Here is a 16,390-nt window from a genome sequence, read left to right as displayed (position 1 = left end):
GCCTATCTGACAGGTCCCAGATGCAACAAAAATTTTACTTTCAATATTTCGTGTAGTTATTGATCGAATTTAAGAATTTAAAATGCAGTAATAAACTTCTCATTAAGAGGTATAATCACACGTTAAAACTTTAGCACAAGAATACAAGTATAGCAGTTAGGAACTGTGAGCTTGTACTCAGGCAGCGTCAGAGGACGAGCAAATACCCGGGCTTTATTCATCTGTCATTTGAGAATAAGAGCCCTTAGTGACTTGCAACAGACTTTACATCTTTTCTAAAATTTCCGTCCCTGACACACCGCCCAAAATGGTGAAAGAAAAAAAAATTTATCGGTTACTGAATTTTCCTGTATTTGCAGTAAAACTTCAGCATCTAATATGACGTTTTAATTTATCGCTTCTTTACTACCGACGCTATTCGCAACACACTTTACAAACAGTATACACATATAAGCTACACTCAATGTAACTACAATATTACATAATTGAACGACACATAGTTCAGGAGATACTACGTCATAAACATCGAGTGCGTGAAAAGCGTGCTTTTGTTTAAAATGGAGCGCAAGTTGCACAGAGTATATTCATCAAGTATTTCATAATACTTCCAACAAACTTTAAGCAGAATTTCAAACATTTTTTAAACTTTTTCTCCCTTACGTGATTAACATCAAATATTTAACACATTACTTATTTGTAAAGTAATAAGACGTTTGAAGCCATTTTTATACATGGGACATTGATTATTTAAAGAATCGGGGGTTTCCTGGTAATCATCTAACTAACTAAAGCTGAAGCAGCAGCCTAATAACGAAATTCTCTGAATTCATTTGCCAGAACTGCGATTTTATGCTCGCCTGGACGGTCCGGGAATTATTAGTCCGTTCTCGCCATCCAAATTGAATTAGACAGACAGAAACCGGATGCGCCATCAATCATTAATGTCACATTACGTCAGCAGCAAGCTGAGCTGCAGACGACCAGAGTGCTAAGACCCACTACATCGCTCTCTCGTATTCCGAATCATTACTTAGTCATACAAACAGGTGCAAAAGAGGTCACTGTTGTTGCCGAAGGCGCCTGAGAGAAGTGAGGTTCAGTTTTTCCTGATTTATCGACTACGTAGAGACTTCCCAGCAATGGTATTTTGCTCAATCCACGATTTAGAAAGCCGGATATTTAAGTCTACGTCTACAACAATTATTATTATTATCATTATCCTGTCAAGCAACAGACTAAACATTCCGCTGAGGCTACTATTCCGACTGTGTTGTGTCCGTATTGCACAGTCATTATTTCTCTCTTTAATTATTTAAGAAATTCTTCCGAGGCAAATTCTCTGTAACTAACTCTACTGTTGTTTATACGATCTAAGGCTGACAAATAGTATTCCAAACTTCAGTTGTGAGAGAATCCTCCCGTACAGGGGTTAGCACGAATCCTCGCATAATTTTCCACAGTATCATTAGCTGTCCTTTATATAGCATACATGAAACAGCTACAGCCGGACACAACTACCAAATAACGCACGGGAATGCAAAGCTTCCAAGTGAAAGCAACACTCCAACTTACAAGGGAACAGCTCCTAATCGTCATCATCTATTTTGTCCAAATTTGTGACATATGCAGGGCTTGGCCGTAAAAGAGTGCCAGAAGTAGGAACTCGAGATGGTGTAAAGTTTCAAAAAATTATTTCTGGCGCGGGTAGGGCGAGGCTTGAGCCGTTTATGTCAACGTGGTTTCCAAGGAGCAGTTGGCGCAGCGGTAAGAGTGGAGAACTGTAATTTGAAGGTCGGGGGATGATTCGCTGTGCAGAAATATTTTTTGTTTATTGTAATTTCCATTTTTTACATTACTTATACTGCAAATAATTTTAAATGCATTATACTTATTATTATTCCCATAAAAGGCATGGAAAAGAAAGGCAAAGGAAAATTGCGCATTGCAAGTAGATTTCCAAGAAAGGATTGTACTGACAGCGACCACGAGATCTCCGCAAACAACTTCCCGAAAGAGATTGTAATTGAATCGTACAGGACTTTCCATTGCGTTAGTTTAATTTTGACATTCTAGCAGCTCTCGCCCTATACATGCGAATAATATGTTCCCCATTGAAGTACAATCGGCCCATGGAGAGAGAGAAAGAAATCACATACCGGTAAGACTGCATCAAAATACATTACAGTGTACAGCAAATGATTTGTTATGTGCATTTTGCTGCCAAACTGTGCGATGAGTGTAAACCAGGTTTATTTCCACTGTAAAGTTTAAAACAACAGTGTAATTGAAAAATTCGACGTTTATAACGTACGCAAGATACCGAGACATTTTCTATTTCCTCTGTTGTTACTATGATTATTACCCCAGCACGTCTAAATCAACGGTAAAATAATAAAAGCATGTTATTTTATATACAAAATTCTCTTGTAGAACTTGCTGTCCCTTAGTGGACGTGCCTGTTATGAAAATATTAGTAAATACAATATATTTCGTTTTATTTCGCTCTATTTACAGTATAAGTAGCGGAAAATTTTAAAATAAAAGAGGATTCCGTTTAGAGACTCGACCTCCCGACCTATGGTTTACCTTTCTGTCCGCTTTCCGCGGAACTAACGGTTACCTGTGATGTACACTGACATAAATGGCTCATGTCTCCTCAATCGGCCCCAAAAACGCCTTTTTTTCTAAACGCTTGGCCATCTGGAGTTCACAACTTGGGCACTTTCATTCCCGGGCAAGCCCTGCACATACAATAAATATGGACGAAATCTCCCGCGCGGGATTAGCCGAGCGGTCTCAGGGCGCTGCAGTCATAGACTGTACGGCTGGTCCCGGCGGAGGTTCGAGTCCTCCCTCGGGCATGGGTACATCTCACTAGGGGTAAGGTAGATACTGCCTACAGAAAAATTAAACAGACCTTTGGAGAAAAGAGAGCCACTTGTACGAGTATCAAGAGCTCAGATGGAAACCCAGTTCTAAGCAAAGAAGGGAAAGCAGAAAGGTGGAAGGAGTATATAGAGGGTCTATACAAGGGCGATGTACTTGGGGACAATATTATGGAAATGAAAGAGGATGTAGATTAAGATGAAACGGGAGATACCATACTGCGTGAAGAGTTTGACAGAGCACTGAAAGACCTGAGTCGAAACAAGGCCCCCAGAGTAGACAACATTCCATTGGAACTACTGACGGCCTTGGGAGAGCCAGTCCTGACAAAACTCTACCATCTGGTGAACTAGATGTATGAAACAGGCGATATACCCTCAGACGTCAAGAAGAATATAATAATTTCAATCCCAAAGAAAGCAGATGTTGACAGATGTGAAAATTACCGACCAATCAGTTTAATAAGCCACAGCTGCAAAATACTAACACGAATTCTTTACAGACGAATGGAAAAACTAGTAGAAGCAGAATTCGGGGAAGATCAGTTTGAATTCCGTAGAAATACTGGAACACGTAAGGCAATACTGACCTTACGACTTATCTTAGAAGCTAGATTAAGAAAAGGTAAACCTACGTTTCTAGCATTTGTAGACTTAGAGAAAGCTTTTGACAATGTTGACTGGAATACTCTCTTTCAAATTCTAAAGGTGGCAGGGGTAAAATACAGGGAGCGAAAGGCTATTTACAATTTGTACAGAAACCAGATGGCAGTCGAGGGGCATGAAAGGGAAGCAGTGGTTAGGAAGGGAGTAAGACAGGGTTGTAGCCTCTCCCCGATGTTATTCAATCTGTATATTGAGCAAGCAGTAAAGGAAACAAAAGAAAAATTCGGAGTAGGTATTAAAATCCATGGAGAAGAAATAAAAACTTAGAGGTTTGCCGATGACATTGGATTCTGTCAGAGACAGCAAAGGACTTGGAAGAGCAGTTGAATGGAATGGACAGTGTCTTGAGAGAAGTATATAAGATGAACATCAACAAAAGCAAAACGAGGATAATGGAATGTAGTCGAATTAAGTCGGGTGATGCTGAGGGAATTAGATTAGGAAATGAGACACTTAAAGTAATAAATGAGTTTTGCTATTTGGGGAGAAAAATAACTGATGATGGTCGAAGTAGAGAGGATATAAAATGTAGACTGGCAATGGCAAGGAAAGCGTTTCTGAAGAAGAGTAATTTGTTAACATCGAGTATAGATTTAAGTCTCAGGAAGTCTTTTCTGAAAGTGTTTGTATTGAGTGTAGCCATGTATGGAAGTGAAACATTGTAAGTAGGCTGTTTAGGTTTTTTTATTGGTAACGCCGCCGCCACGTAGCACTCTGTATGAAAATCACTGGCTGTGCCGTGTGCAGTCTGTGGCTGGTTTGCATTGTTGTCTGCCATTATAGCGTTGGGCAGTTGGCTGTTAGCGGCGCGTAGCGTTGCGCAGTTGGAGGTGAGCCGCCAGCAGTGGTGGACGTGGGGAGAGAGATGGCGGAGTTTTGAAATTTGTAAGAATGGATGTCATGAACTGCTGTATATATTATGACTATTAAGGTAAATACATTGTTTGTTCTCTATCAAAATCTTTCATTTGCTAACTATGCCTGTCAGTAGTTTGTGCCTTCAGTAGTTTGAATCTTTTATTTAGCTGGCAGTAGTGGCGCTCGCTGTATTGCAGTAGTTTGAGTAACGAAGATTTTTGTGAGGCAAGTGATTTGTGAGACGTATAGGTTAATGTTAGTCGGGGCCATTCTTTCGTAGGGATTTTTGGAAGTCAGATTGCGTTGCGCCAAAAATATTGTGTTTCAGTCTTGTATAAATTTTTGAAAGGGGGTCTTTCAACATGTACGATAAATAGTTTGGACAAGAAGAGAATAGAACCATTCGAAATGTGATGCTACAGAAGAATGCTGTAGGTTAGATGGGTAGATCACATAACTAATGATGTATTGAATAGGATTGGGGAGAAGAGAAGTTTGTGGTACAACTTGACTAGAAGAAGGGATCGGTTGGTAGGACATGTTCAGAGGCATCGAGGGATCACCAATTTAGTATTGGAGGGCAGCGTGGATGGTAAAAATCGTAGAGGGAGACCAAGAGATGAATACACTAAGCAGATTCAGAAGGATGTAGGTTGCAGTAGGTACTGGGAGATGAAGAAGCTTGCATAGGATAGAGTGGCATGGAGAGCTGCATCAAACCAGTCTCAGGACTGAAGACCACAACAACAATAAGTAGTGTGTAAGCTTGGGTACTGATGACCTTAGCATTTAAGTCCCATAAGATTTCATTCAAATGTGAACTTTTTTTTTTCTTTTTTGGACGAAATCGCTGATAACGAGTAGGCGCGATTCCCTTGTTAGTCGTAAATTGATGGCGGCAGGAACATCGACCTACGTATAAAATCTCACGTTAGAGTACTGTAAATGTTTTGGTCCAATTATAAATGCCCAAATGAAATCTTCCGCCGAATGATGGTAAAAGTTCTCCGAAAATGTGCGGCCAGTTCGCCGCTCATCCCGATGGCCACACATTTTTCCTTGCGTACAGATATCTGAGTAGGCCTCTCTTCTCTCCGCTGCACGTTGCAACCACCAACTACGTTCCAAGCTTTCTCACCTTAGACAGGGCTTACAGCCTGTAATGTTACAGTTGACATCTTATGACCAAGTTTGTCAATCCTCCTCTTTTGGTGACTCCTACGACTGACTTCAGCAAACCTGTCTACATATACGACGTTTCCTCTTTTAACATCATAACGCTGCCTTTATGGACAAACAGCAGATTCTTTCACTGTCGTATTTTTTCCTTTTCCCATTCATCCGACACTTGAAGAGCCAAAATATTATGATCAGTGCCCATCAAGAGACGCCTGGTGGCGGTGGCGTTACTGTAACTTTATGCTGAAAGAAGACTACGCAGTATAAGAGGAGCAGAGGTGAATGGGGAACCAAACTACTAACAGCCGAATTAGGGAGTACACCTTTCCAATATTATCCACACCAACAATAACCTGATCTGACCCATCCTCTGATACGCAAATACTGGACGGATATCCGCCCCACAAAGAAACCTGTAAGTACCTCCAAACCCCTGAACGTTACGCACTCCGTCTCACTTTCCGCATTCCTTTACCTTCCCCCACAAGAATCCTCCCAACATTTCATGAGATTCCCACGTCTCCTCACCGATGTCAGACACCTCCACATCTCCTCTACTATCAACTAGATTCAAATAACCCCATTGTCCCTCCTCTGATCACCAACACTGATATGCTGCCGCATCTTTACATACGTCTCGTACCGTCCCTACACTTGCACACACTGTATAACCTAGCCCAACGCAACTTTAACCCTCTCCGAGACAATGGGCTCCGCCCCAATATTTATCCCTCCTACCAGCTTCAACTCTTTCCCACCTACTCCACTGCACATCAGGGCTCCTCTCTCATATTCCCTTTCCACGCATCCCCATCCCTTTCCTCTTGTTACCACTACATCAAACTCCTCCTCACCTTCTGTCTTTCCCATCTTCTGTATTCCTGTTACCCACTCCAACTCCTACCTCCATCTCCATAGTTGTCTCACATAACTGAACCTTCCTTTTCCATCCACACTTCTCTGCCCTGTGGAACAAACTCCTTCGTTCCGAAATACTTCTCATTCACTGCAGGTCATTCAGAGTTTTAAAGTGAAATTGCAGTGATGCAGCTTTTTTTTCTTCTGCGCTGTGATTTTAAAATGTGTTTATTTTCTTCTTTTAGCTGCCTGTCTTTTATTTTTAATTTGAAATAGAAAAACAGTCCTAATGCTTTTTTCTCATTTTTGAAATATTTTTAAAATGTCATTGGTTGAAGAGTGGTATACTGACAACCCAGCACGCGACCATTTGTGGTCGGATTAAATAACAATAAATAGAAAAAAATGAGGAATCTACATCAACATCCATACTCAGCAAACCACTTGACGGTGTATGGCGGAGGGTACTTTGAGTGCCTCTATCGGTTCTCCCTTCTATTCCAGTCTCGTATTGTTCGTGGAAAGAAAGATTGTCGGTATCCCTCTGTGTGGGCTCTAATCTCTCTCATTGTCTCTTCGCGAGATATACGTAGGAGGGAGCAATATACTGCTTGACTCCTCGGTGAAGGTTTGTTCTCGAAACTTCAACAAAAGCCCGTACCGAGCTGCTGAGCGTCTCTCCTGCAGAGTCTTCCACTGGAGTTTATCTGTCATCTCCACGATTACTAAATGATCCTGTAACGAAGCGCGCTGCTCTCCTTTGGATCTTCTCTATCTCTTCTCTTAACCATATCTGGTACGGATCCCACACTGCTGAGCAGTATTCAAGCAGTGGGTGAACAAGTGCACTGTAACCTACTTCCTTTGTTTTCGGATTGCATTTCCTAGCGACGATACGGGGCCCAAATAATGAAATACGCCGACATAAAAGACTTTTACAAAGAACAACATCATATGGTCCAGCACGTGGTAACGAGCATCTCTGAAATTACGAAAATGGTCGGCTGTGTGCGTGCTACAGTCCTGAGCATCTGTGGAAAGTTGTTGAAGGACAACGAAATCGCTAGTGGGTGAAAAGGTGTTGAACGTCTTAGCCTCATCACAAGAACGTGATTGTCGGCGGCTTCCCCACACAGTACAGCAGGATGGGTGGCAGAACAGGTAGCAAGGGGGACACTTGGAGCACTCCCATCAGGGCAAATTGTCGAGTATGGAGCTCCGCCACAGCAAAGTTCTACATGTTCTTACGCTGACGCAACAACAACATCAATTACGATTGCAATGAGAAATGACCATACAGAACAACTTGTAAGAAAAACAGATGCCAAACTGCGACTCTTAGGAGGAATCTTAAGGCAATGTGACGCATCCACAAAGGAAGTGGCTTACAAGATGCTTGTTCGGCAGAATCTTAAGTATGTTCGTCAATCTGGGATCCTTACCAGGTAGGACTGGTAGGATTGTAGAGAAGATCCAATGAAGAGCGGCACATTTCATTACAAGATCGCTCAGTTCGCACGAGAGTCTTACAGGGGTGCTCAACAAACTCCAGTGGCAGACATTACAAGAGAGGCGTTGTGCATCATGGAGAGTTTACTTCTCAAATTTCGAGAGAGCACTTTCCAGAAAGAGGTGGATAACATACTACCTCCTCCCACATACATCTTGTGTAATGACCAGGACGAGAAAATTAGTGGATTTGGAGCCAATACAGAGGCTTACCGACAATCATTCTTCCCACACACCATTCGCGAGTGGATCAGGGAAAGGGGGATCAGTTAGTGGTAGCAGAAGTACCCTCCGCCACACACCATTAAATGGCCTGTGGAGTATGAGTAGATGTAGATAAACATTATTGTTGTCCACATGCATGCACTGTTGCTTGCTGTCTTCCCCGACGGCAATAGTACCTTCTAGAAGTCCGTGTCACGAGTCTGGGATATTTCTACACTGGTCTGAGGACCATGGCAGTTAATACATGAAACGTATTCACAGTTGTGCACGTGGACAACCATCAACTGTAAAATGGAACCACAATGAAATTTGTGCCGGACCAGGTCTCAAGCCCGAAATTCCCGCTTCTCAGGTTTCGAATCCCAGTCCGGCACAAATTTTCATTGTTCCCATTCTCGTTATACAGCTGATGGTTGCCCATATTCGCAGCTGAAATTACATTTCATGCACCTATATCATAATGTTTAGTCGCCGCGGTGCCTGTTCCTTCGGACATGCACAGAAGCCACTTCCTGGAATTTACGGGCACTGAGTGAACTTATGTAGACATCTGATTCCACATACCTCCGGAAACTTACCACGGCATTTGTAGAGTCCATGACATGCAGAATCGCTGTTGTACTGACCTCCAAAGGTGCACCAACATGCTATTAAACTAGTTGTCATAATGTTTTGCCTCGTCACCGTTAAGTTCTTCCTCCAACTCCATCCAGCCAAAACTTGTCAGCCGACGTTCACCACACCATTGTTTTAGTATATGATTGCCTACAGTCAAACAAAAGATTTGATTGAACTACTCGTTCTAAGACCTTGTCAGTAGGTTGTTCCTTGTACCTCACAGCCACCTCAGCAATGGTTGAAACGTGTACAGCTAAAATTTTGGTTCAAATTGTACTGAATGTAGATGGCAAGCCTAAAACAGGTGTTACGAGCTCGATGACATGAAAACAACTGTAGACAGTATGGCCATACAAGTTAATTGTTTTACTGCTTATTTCAATGAAACTAGTTACACAGCCAAGTTTACGTGTTATGAAGAAAATATATAGAACTCGTAATGGAATGCTGCCCTTTGTAAAAAAAAAAAAAAAAAAAAGGGGGGGCTAATAAATAGAAAAACGCCATTCTATTAGACTGTTTTATTAACATTACTACCCGTTATTTTCTTAATTTTGTTTTTAACCCAGCTCCTCCTAAGCTCATTTGCCATTACAGTTTAACTAAAATCTTGTAATTCTTTTTACAGTATGGATTATATGCTGGATTTATGGGAGCTTTCGTTTATATATTTCTGGGAAGCTGTAAAGACATTACAATTGGGCCTACAGCCATCTTGTCGCTAATGACACAAGACGCACTTGCTGGAAAAGGAGTGGATTTTGCAATACTGCTTTCTTTTCTCACTGGCTGCATCATATCTGTATTTGGTATATTGCATTTGGGTAAGTTATAATTTCATTAAACTATGATTATTTGTATATTTCATGTGGTAGTTAATAAAACTCCTTCTGCATGTGAGAGCTATACTAATAGATACTAGGTATCTAAGATCAGCGAGTCATATTAGAATGAAACCTGCAGCCTAATTCCCTCGCGAACTAGTGGAAAGACTCACGTGTGATGGGTTATGAGGTAGAGTGTATATGGCCTTAGCTGATTTGTGGGGTGTGAATGTTTGGTGTTCTCATGAAGAAAAAACGTCCAGTAGCTGTGTGTTTCACTTAATCACAAGTGGCGAAATCGAAAAGCACAACTACCAAGAATGTTTAGACAGAGCTTCCACTGTAATAAGTACATTGATTGTCATAAAAACAGCTGCCTCCAGGACAACTCGACCGATCCACTGCAAACGGGTGAATATGTCGCACATCATCAGGTATGTACCAATGATTACTTTTGTGTGGTCAGCTGCGCACTTGGGGATTGCAGGGGGGTAGGGGGGGAGGGGGAGGGGCACTAAGTGAGGTCGCTAAGTGACTTATCACACAGGACTCGCATTCGGCGGGATGGTGATTCGAACACATGTCTGACCAATGTCTGTGAATAATGACCTTTTGTGTCTGTTGTTAAAGTAAGAGGTGAACCAATTGAGAGGTACTACCTGTATTCCAACTTCTGGAGCAATATTTGCTGATCAACACAATCAAATGCCTTAGTTAAATCGAAAAATATGTCTATCATATGAAATGTTTTGTTTAATTGATCCAGGACCTCACAGAGAAAATAGAATATAGCATTTTCAGATGTTAAATTTGCCCTATTATATTGGGCTTCAATCACTTATCTGCTATTCGGATGACACAACATTACCTGCCACAGTTTGAGATAGCTATGTGATCAAAAGTATCCGGACACTCACAAAAAAATACGTTTTTCATATAGGTGCATTGTGCTGCCACCTGCTGCCAGATACTACATATCAGTGACCTCAGTAGTCATTAGACATCATGAGAGAACAGAATGGGGTGCTTTGCAGATCTCATGGACTTCTGACATGGTCAGGTGATTGGGTGTCACTTGTGTCATAAGCTCATAAATAAGATTTCCACACTCCTAAGCATTCCTAGGTCCACTGTTTCTGATATGATAGTTAAGCGGAAATGTGAAGAGACACGTACAGCACAAAAGCAGACATGCTGACCTCATCTGTTGAGTGACAGGTAGTTCCAGAGGGTTGTAATGTGCAATAGGCAGACATCTATCCAGACTATTACACAGGAATTCCAAACTGCATCAGGATCCACTGCAAGTACTATGACAGTTAGGCAGGCAATGAGAGAACTGGGATTTTATGGTTGAGCGGCTGCTCATAAGCTACACATCATGCCAGTAAATGCCAAACGGCACCTCACTTGATGTAAGAAACGTTGGACATCGACCAGCAGAAAAATGTTGTGTAGAGTGACAAATCACAGTACATGATGTGGCAATCTGGTGGCAGGGTGTGGGTATGGCGAATCCCCTGTGAACGTCATCTGCCAGCATGTGTAGTGCCAACAGTAAAACTCGGAGGCAGTGGTGTTGCGGTGTGGTCATGGTTTTCATGGAGGGGTCTCGCACCCCTTGTTGTTTTGCAAGGCACTATCACAGCACAGAACTATATTGATGTTTTAATTACCTTCTTGCTTCCCACTGTTGAAAGCAATTTGGGGATGGTGCTTGCATTCTTCAACACGATCGAGCACTGGTTCATAACACATGGCATGTGGCGGGATGGTTACACGACAATAACATCCCTGTAATGGACTGGCCTGCACAGTGTGTTAATCTGAATGCTATAGAACACCTTTCTGATATTTTGGAACACCGACATTGTACCAGGCCTCATCAACTGACATCGATAACTATCCATGGTGCAGCACTCCGTGAAGAATGGGCTGCCATTCCCCAAGAAACCTTCCACCACCTGACTCAACATATGCCTGCAAGAGTGAAAGCTGTCCTCAAAGCTAAGGCTGAGCCAACACTGTTATGAATTCCAGCATTACCGATGGAGGGTGCCATGAACTCGTAAGTTGTTTTCAGCCATGTGTCCAGGTACTTTTGATCAAATAGTGTAGTTTAAGGCTATGCCAGAAGTCTCAGGACACACTCCCTAACACTAAACTGGTTCACATCTAAAAAACTGCCTTGAAATCCAGAGAAAACTCAATACCTGCTGCTGGGACTAACTAAAGGCATAGAAGCAAAATCTGTAAAATTGCTTGGAATACATATTGATTCCAATCTAAACTGACAACCCCACATTAATCATGCCGTCAGAAAGATATCAAAGGTGTCCTATCTCATACGGGAATTATCTGATCTAGTGACACATGAATATCTTAGGATAGCTTACTTTGGGCATTAGGACATGGGCTGTTGTTACGGGGTACTCACATCACATTAGCAATGTATTAGTGATTCAAAAAAAGGTGCTAAGAATAATGTGTAAGGTTGATCCAAAGGAACACTGCCACCATTTATTCACTAAGACCAGAATAATGACAGTGATAAATCTTTATATCCATGCATCATTGATATCTGCAAAAAACAACATAGCAAAGTTTGTCACCAGAGAGAACATATACTGTCATACACCAGAAATATGATGAATATTGACATTCCTAGACATAGGCTGACAGAAACAGGCAAAATTGCCTCATTCAGCAATAAATAAAGTAGAGCAGACTAGATTATTATTGGTCCTGGTAATCTTATAATACACAAATAGGACATTCTGATGTAGGACAAGTCAATGTATAACAAAATATAATAATAAATTTGCATTAATTTCATTATTTCTACATTAAAAGATCACTGAGTTACAATATACAGAGCAAATATTGTACAAAAATAAAGACTACATTTTTTTGAATAAGAAAGAGCATGTACTGTATTGGCAGATTAATATTTGTATTACAGCAACATTTATGTGGTAAATTGTTAAAAGGTAAATCTTTCAATAATTTTAAAAGTTGTATAAAGGGTTAATAAACAATCCAGTCTACAGTTTAAGAGAATTCTTGGATACTGGTAGTGTAGAAATTGAGTTTTAGGATTAGGATTACAATTCTATACAACAGTTTAATATAGGATAAATTATTTGTACATGCAATGTGAAAAGTAGTCTAATTAACAGAGTGATTACTTATTGTACACTCCTGGAAATTGAAATAAGAACACCATGAATTCATTGTCCCAGGAAGGGGAAACTTTATTGACACATTCCTGGGGTCAGATACATCACATGATCACACTGACAGAACCACAGGCACATAGACACAGGCAACAGAGCATGCACAATGTCGGCACTAGTACAGTGTATATCCACCTTTCGCAGCAATGCAGGCTGCTATTCTCCCATGGAGACGATCGTAGAGATGCTGGATGTAGGCCTGTGGAACGGCTTGCCATGCCATTTCCACCTGGCGCCTCAGTTGGACCAGCGTTCGTGCTGGACGTGCAGACCGCGTGAGACGACGCTTCATCCAGTCCCAAACATGCTCAATGGGGGACAGATCCGGAGATCTTGCTGGCCAGGGTAGTTGACTTCCACCTTCTAGAGCACGTTGGGTGGCACGGGATACATGCGGACGTGCATTGTCCTGTTGGAAGAGCAAGTTCCCTTGCCGGTCTAGGAATGGTAGAACGATGGGTTCGATGATGGTTTGGATGTACCGTGCACTATTCAGTGTCCCCTCGATGATCATCAGAGGTGTACGGCCAGTGTAGGAGATCGCTCCCCACACCATGATGCCGGGTGTTGGCCCTGTGTGCCTCGGTCGTATGCAGTCCTGAATGTGGCGCTCACCTGCACGGCGCCAAACACGCATACGACCATCATTGGCACCAAGGCAGAAGCGACTCTCATCACTGAAGACGACACGTCTCCATTCGTCCCTCCATTCACGCCTGTCGCGACGGCACTGGAGGCGGGCTGCACGATGTTGGGGCGTGAGCAGAAGACGGCCTAACGGTGTGCGGGACCGTAGCCCAGCTTCATGGAGACGGTTGCAAATGGTCCTCGCCGATACCCCAGGAGCAACAGTGTCTCTAATTTGCTGGGAAGTGGCGGTGCGGTCCCCTACGGTACTGCGTAGGCTCCTACAGTCTTGGCGTGCATCCGTGCGTCGCTGCGGTCCGGTCCCAGGTCGACGGGCACGTGCACCTTCCACCGACCACTGGCGACAACATCGATGTACTGTGGAGACCTCACACCCCACGTGTTGAGCAATTCGGCGGTACGTCCACCCGGCCTCCCGCATGCCCACTATACGCCCTCGCTCAAAGTCCGTCAACTGCGCATATGGTTCATGTCCGCGCTGTCGCGGCATGCTACCAGTGTTAAAGACTGCGATGGAGCTCCGTATGCCGCGGCAAACTGGCTGACACTGACGGCGGCAGTGCACAAATGCTGTGCAGCTAGCGCCATTCGACGGCCAACACCGCGGTTCCTGGTGTGTCCGCTGTGCCGTGCGTGTGATCATTGCTTGTACAGCCCTCTCGCAGTGTCCGGAGCAAGTATGGTGGGTCTGACACACCGATGTCAATGTGTTCTTTTTTCCATTTCCAGGAGTGTATATCAGTGTTAAGCCAATTCCACTACATGTAGTCAGTGGATAATAAAGAATGTGAATCTGGATCATAAATTATAAGTTGGAGTGCGTACTTCAATTTGCAAAATACTAAAAGACTGTGAAGCAGTATACGTACATAAGAAATATGTTTGTCAAATCCCATACAAATTCAATGAAAAGTAAAATATTAAAGAATTCAACAGATTTCCAAGCTTCTTTTAAAATTCAGGAAGGCATGGGCCTGCTCTGCAAATGAGTGCTGTCAGACATTGAAAAAAACAGCAAAAAGTAAATATTGTATGAAAATTGTTGAATGGATATCACTCTCCAAAAAGTAGAACTGCTGAATACTCAATAAGCACACAAAAAAAACCTTGCTGTCTTTCAGACTTGTCCTCTGATGAGCTAATAACTTTCCTTTCTTTTATGTGTGCCTATCAATAACTCAACACTTCTGCCTTTTGATGAGTGACCTCCTTTAGTTTAAAAGCATTTAGAAGTATTTAAATTCTACAGAGAGAAAAGTCAGGCATACTGCAATTAAATCTCAAGTGTGAACTTATGAGGTCTTCACTGGCACAGGAATCAATGACTGCATAAATATACACTTCTCAAATGAATCACTTAAAGCTTCTTTTTCCATTTAATGCAGCACACAATTGGAATCAAGAACAGCTTTTCATACAGACACTACCAAAATTCTAACAGCTTCAATACTACAGAAAAGGAGAGAATGGTCTTTGTGTTTGGCAATCCTGCTTAAGTAACAACAACAGCAAGAGTGTGAAGACAATTTAAAAAAAAAAAAACACGTTTTCGGAAGTTGCAAATGCTGTGCCTAAGGTCTCAGTTCTTTGTCCATATAGGTTCATTGACCATATAAATAATCTAGCTTTAATCCTTCCTTGTAAAGTAATGGGCTATTATACACTGATAACAAAACATTGGTTACTCAAAATTCTTATCAAAGTGAGCTACAAGAGATTGTACTAGCAGTGATGGCTGCATGAGTTTCCATGGTTTCAGACAAAATTCTTAAAGTTAAATAAAAATAAAACTGTGAATATCATAATTAATTTCCATACTACCAGAAAATACAGTAAATCTTTTATGAATACTACACTGATCAAATACTTAACTCAGATATTCACAATGACTTGGCTCTCAAGTGCATTCCCCTACTGCATTATCTGAGAGACTACTTCAGTAAAACATAGCCTATGTATGCTTATTAAGCCTTCTTCCATTCCGATCTGATTAAAGGTACTCTATTAGAAGGTAATTTTACTATCTTTAAATGGAAGAAAAGCCCTATCAGATGCAGTTCTGGAAATGCCCAATGAAAATAATGTATATGGTATTTCAAAGAGCTTAATATTATGACTGTCCTGAGTTTATATATTTAAATTAGCAAGAGCATATAAAGTAAGGGCTCAGTGAGTACTGTACTCCTTACAGAATATTAGTACAGCACCATAACATGAGAAATGGACATTTGATTAATATGTCAATTTCCAAAGCTGGCAAAAGTTCACTGACAAACATATTGCCTCCACTCTCTGTAATAAACTCCCCAAAAGCATTGAATTGGGGCCTATGAGTAGATTCATGAGCATGGCAGTGAAATGGGTACAACATAAAGGATATTGTACAATACAAGAATTTCATAAAAAGGGTAGACTGCTGTTCAACACATGGAGGATATGCTGAATCAAAAACAGGCACAACAAAAAGACTGCTATACATTTATGCTCTCAGTCCATAAGAGTGTGGACGCACACACACACACACACACACACACACACACACACACACAGTCTTTTTGTTGTGACTGTTGGCAACACAATGTCTCCTATATGTGGTGAGTAGTAACCTATCCCTTTCATAATACTGTTGTTATTCCGCCATGAACTTTCCATTATTTGCGTTCAAGAGTTTCAGGTAATTTCATACACGACCTGCAATTTTAGTGCCAAATTGTACTCAATGATAGACAGAAATGGCATACAGTATCATTTAATGTGATGTATCCATTTTAAAGGCATGCAATATAAATGGCAGGATACAGTATTCTGAATTATGCAGAATAATAAATTATTATATTATACATCATCATTTAATCTAAAAATACAATGATGCAAACAGAATGGA

The 16,390-nt window shown here is 41.6% G+C and overlaps 1 protein-coding gene across 2 annotated transcripts in view; it reads left to right on the top strand.

The window, feature by feature from the left end:
* LOC126334992 (sodium-independent sulfate anion transporter-like) overlaps positions 1 to 16,390 on the top strand; it is a 183,679-nt gene that overhangs the window by 101,555 nt on the left and 65,734 nt on the right. For both annotated transcript variants that reach the window (XM_049997809.1, XM_049997808.1), the window contains exon 3: positions 9,427 to 9,622. In XM_049997809.1, coding sequence (XP_049853766.1) covers positions 9,448 to 9,622 — 175 coding nt within the window. In that variant the 5' untranslated portion in view covers positions 9,427 to 9,447. The remainder of the gene's footprint in view (positions 1 to 9,426; positions 9,623 to 16,390) is intronic.

The sequence above is a fragment of the Schistocerca gregaria genome, chromosome 2 (assembly GCF_023897955.1).
Source record: "Schistocerca gregaria isolate iqSchGreg1 chromosome 2, iqSchGreg1.2, whole genome shotgun sequence".
In the NCBI taxonomy this organism is placed as follows: domain Eukaryota; kingdom Metazoa; phylum Arthropoda; class Insecta; order Orthoptera; family Acrididae; genus Schistocerca; species Schistocerca gregaria.
Note: the sequence above shows the minus strand (reverse complement) of the source record. Positions and strands in the feature narration are given on the sequence as shown.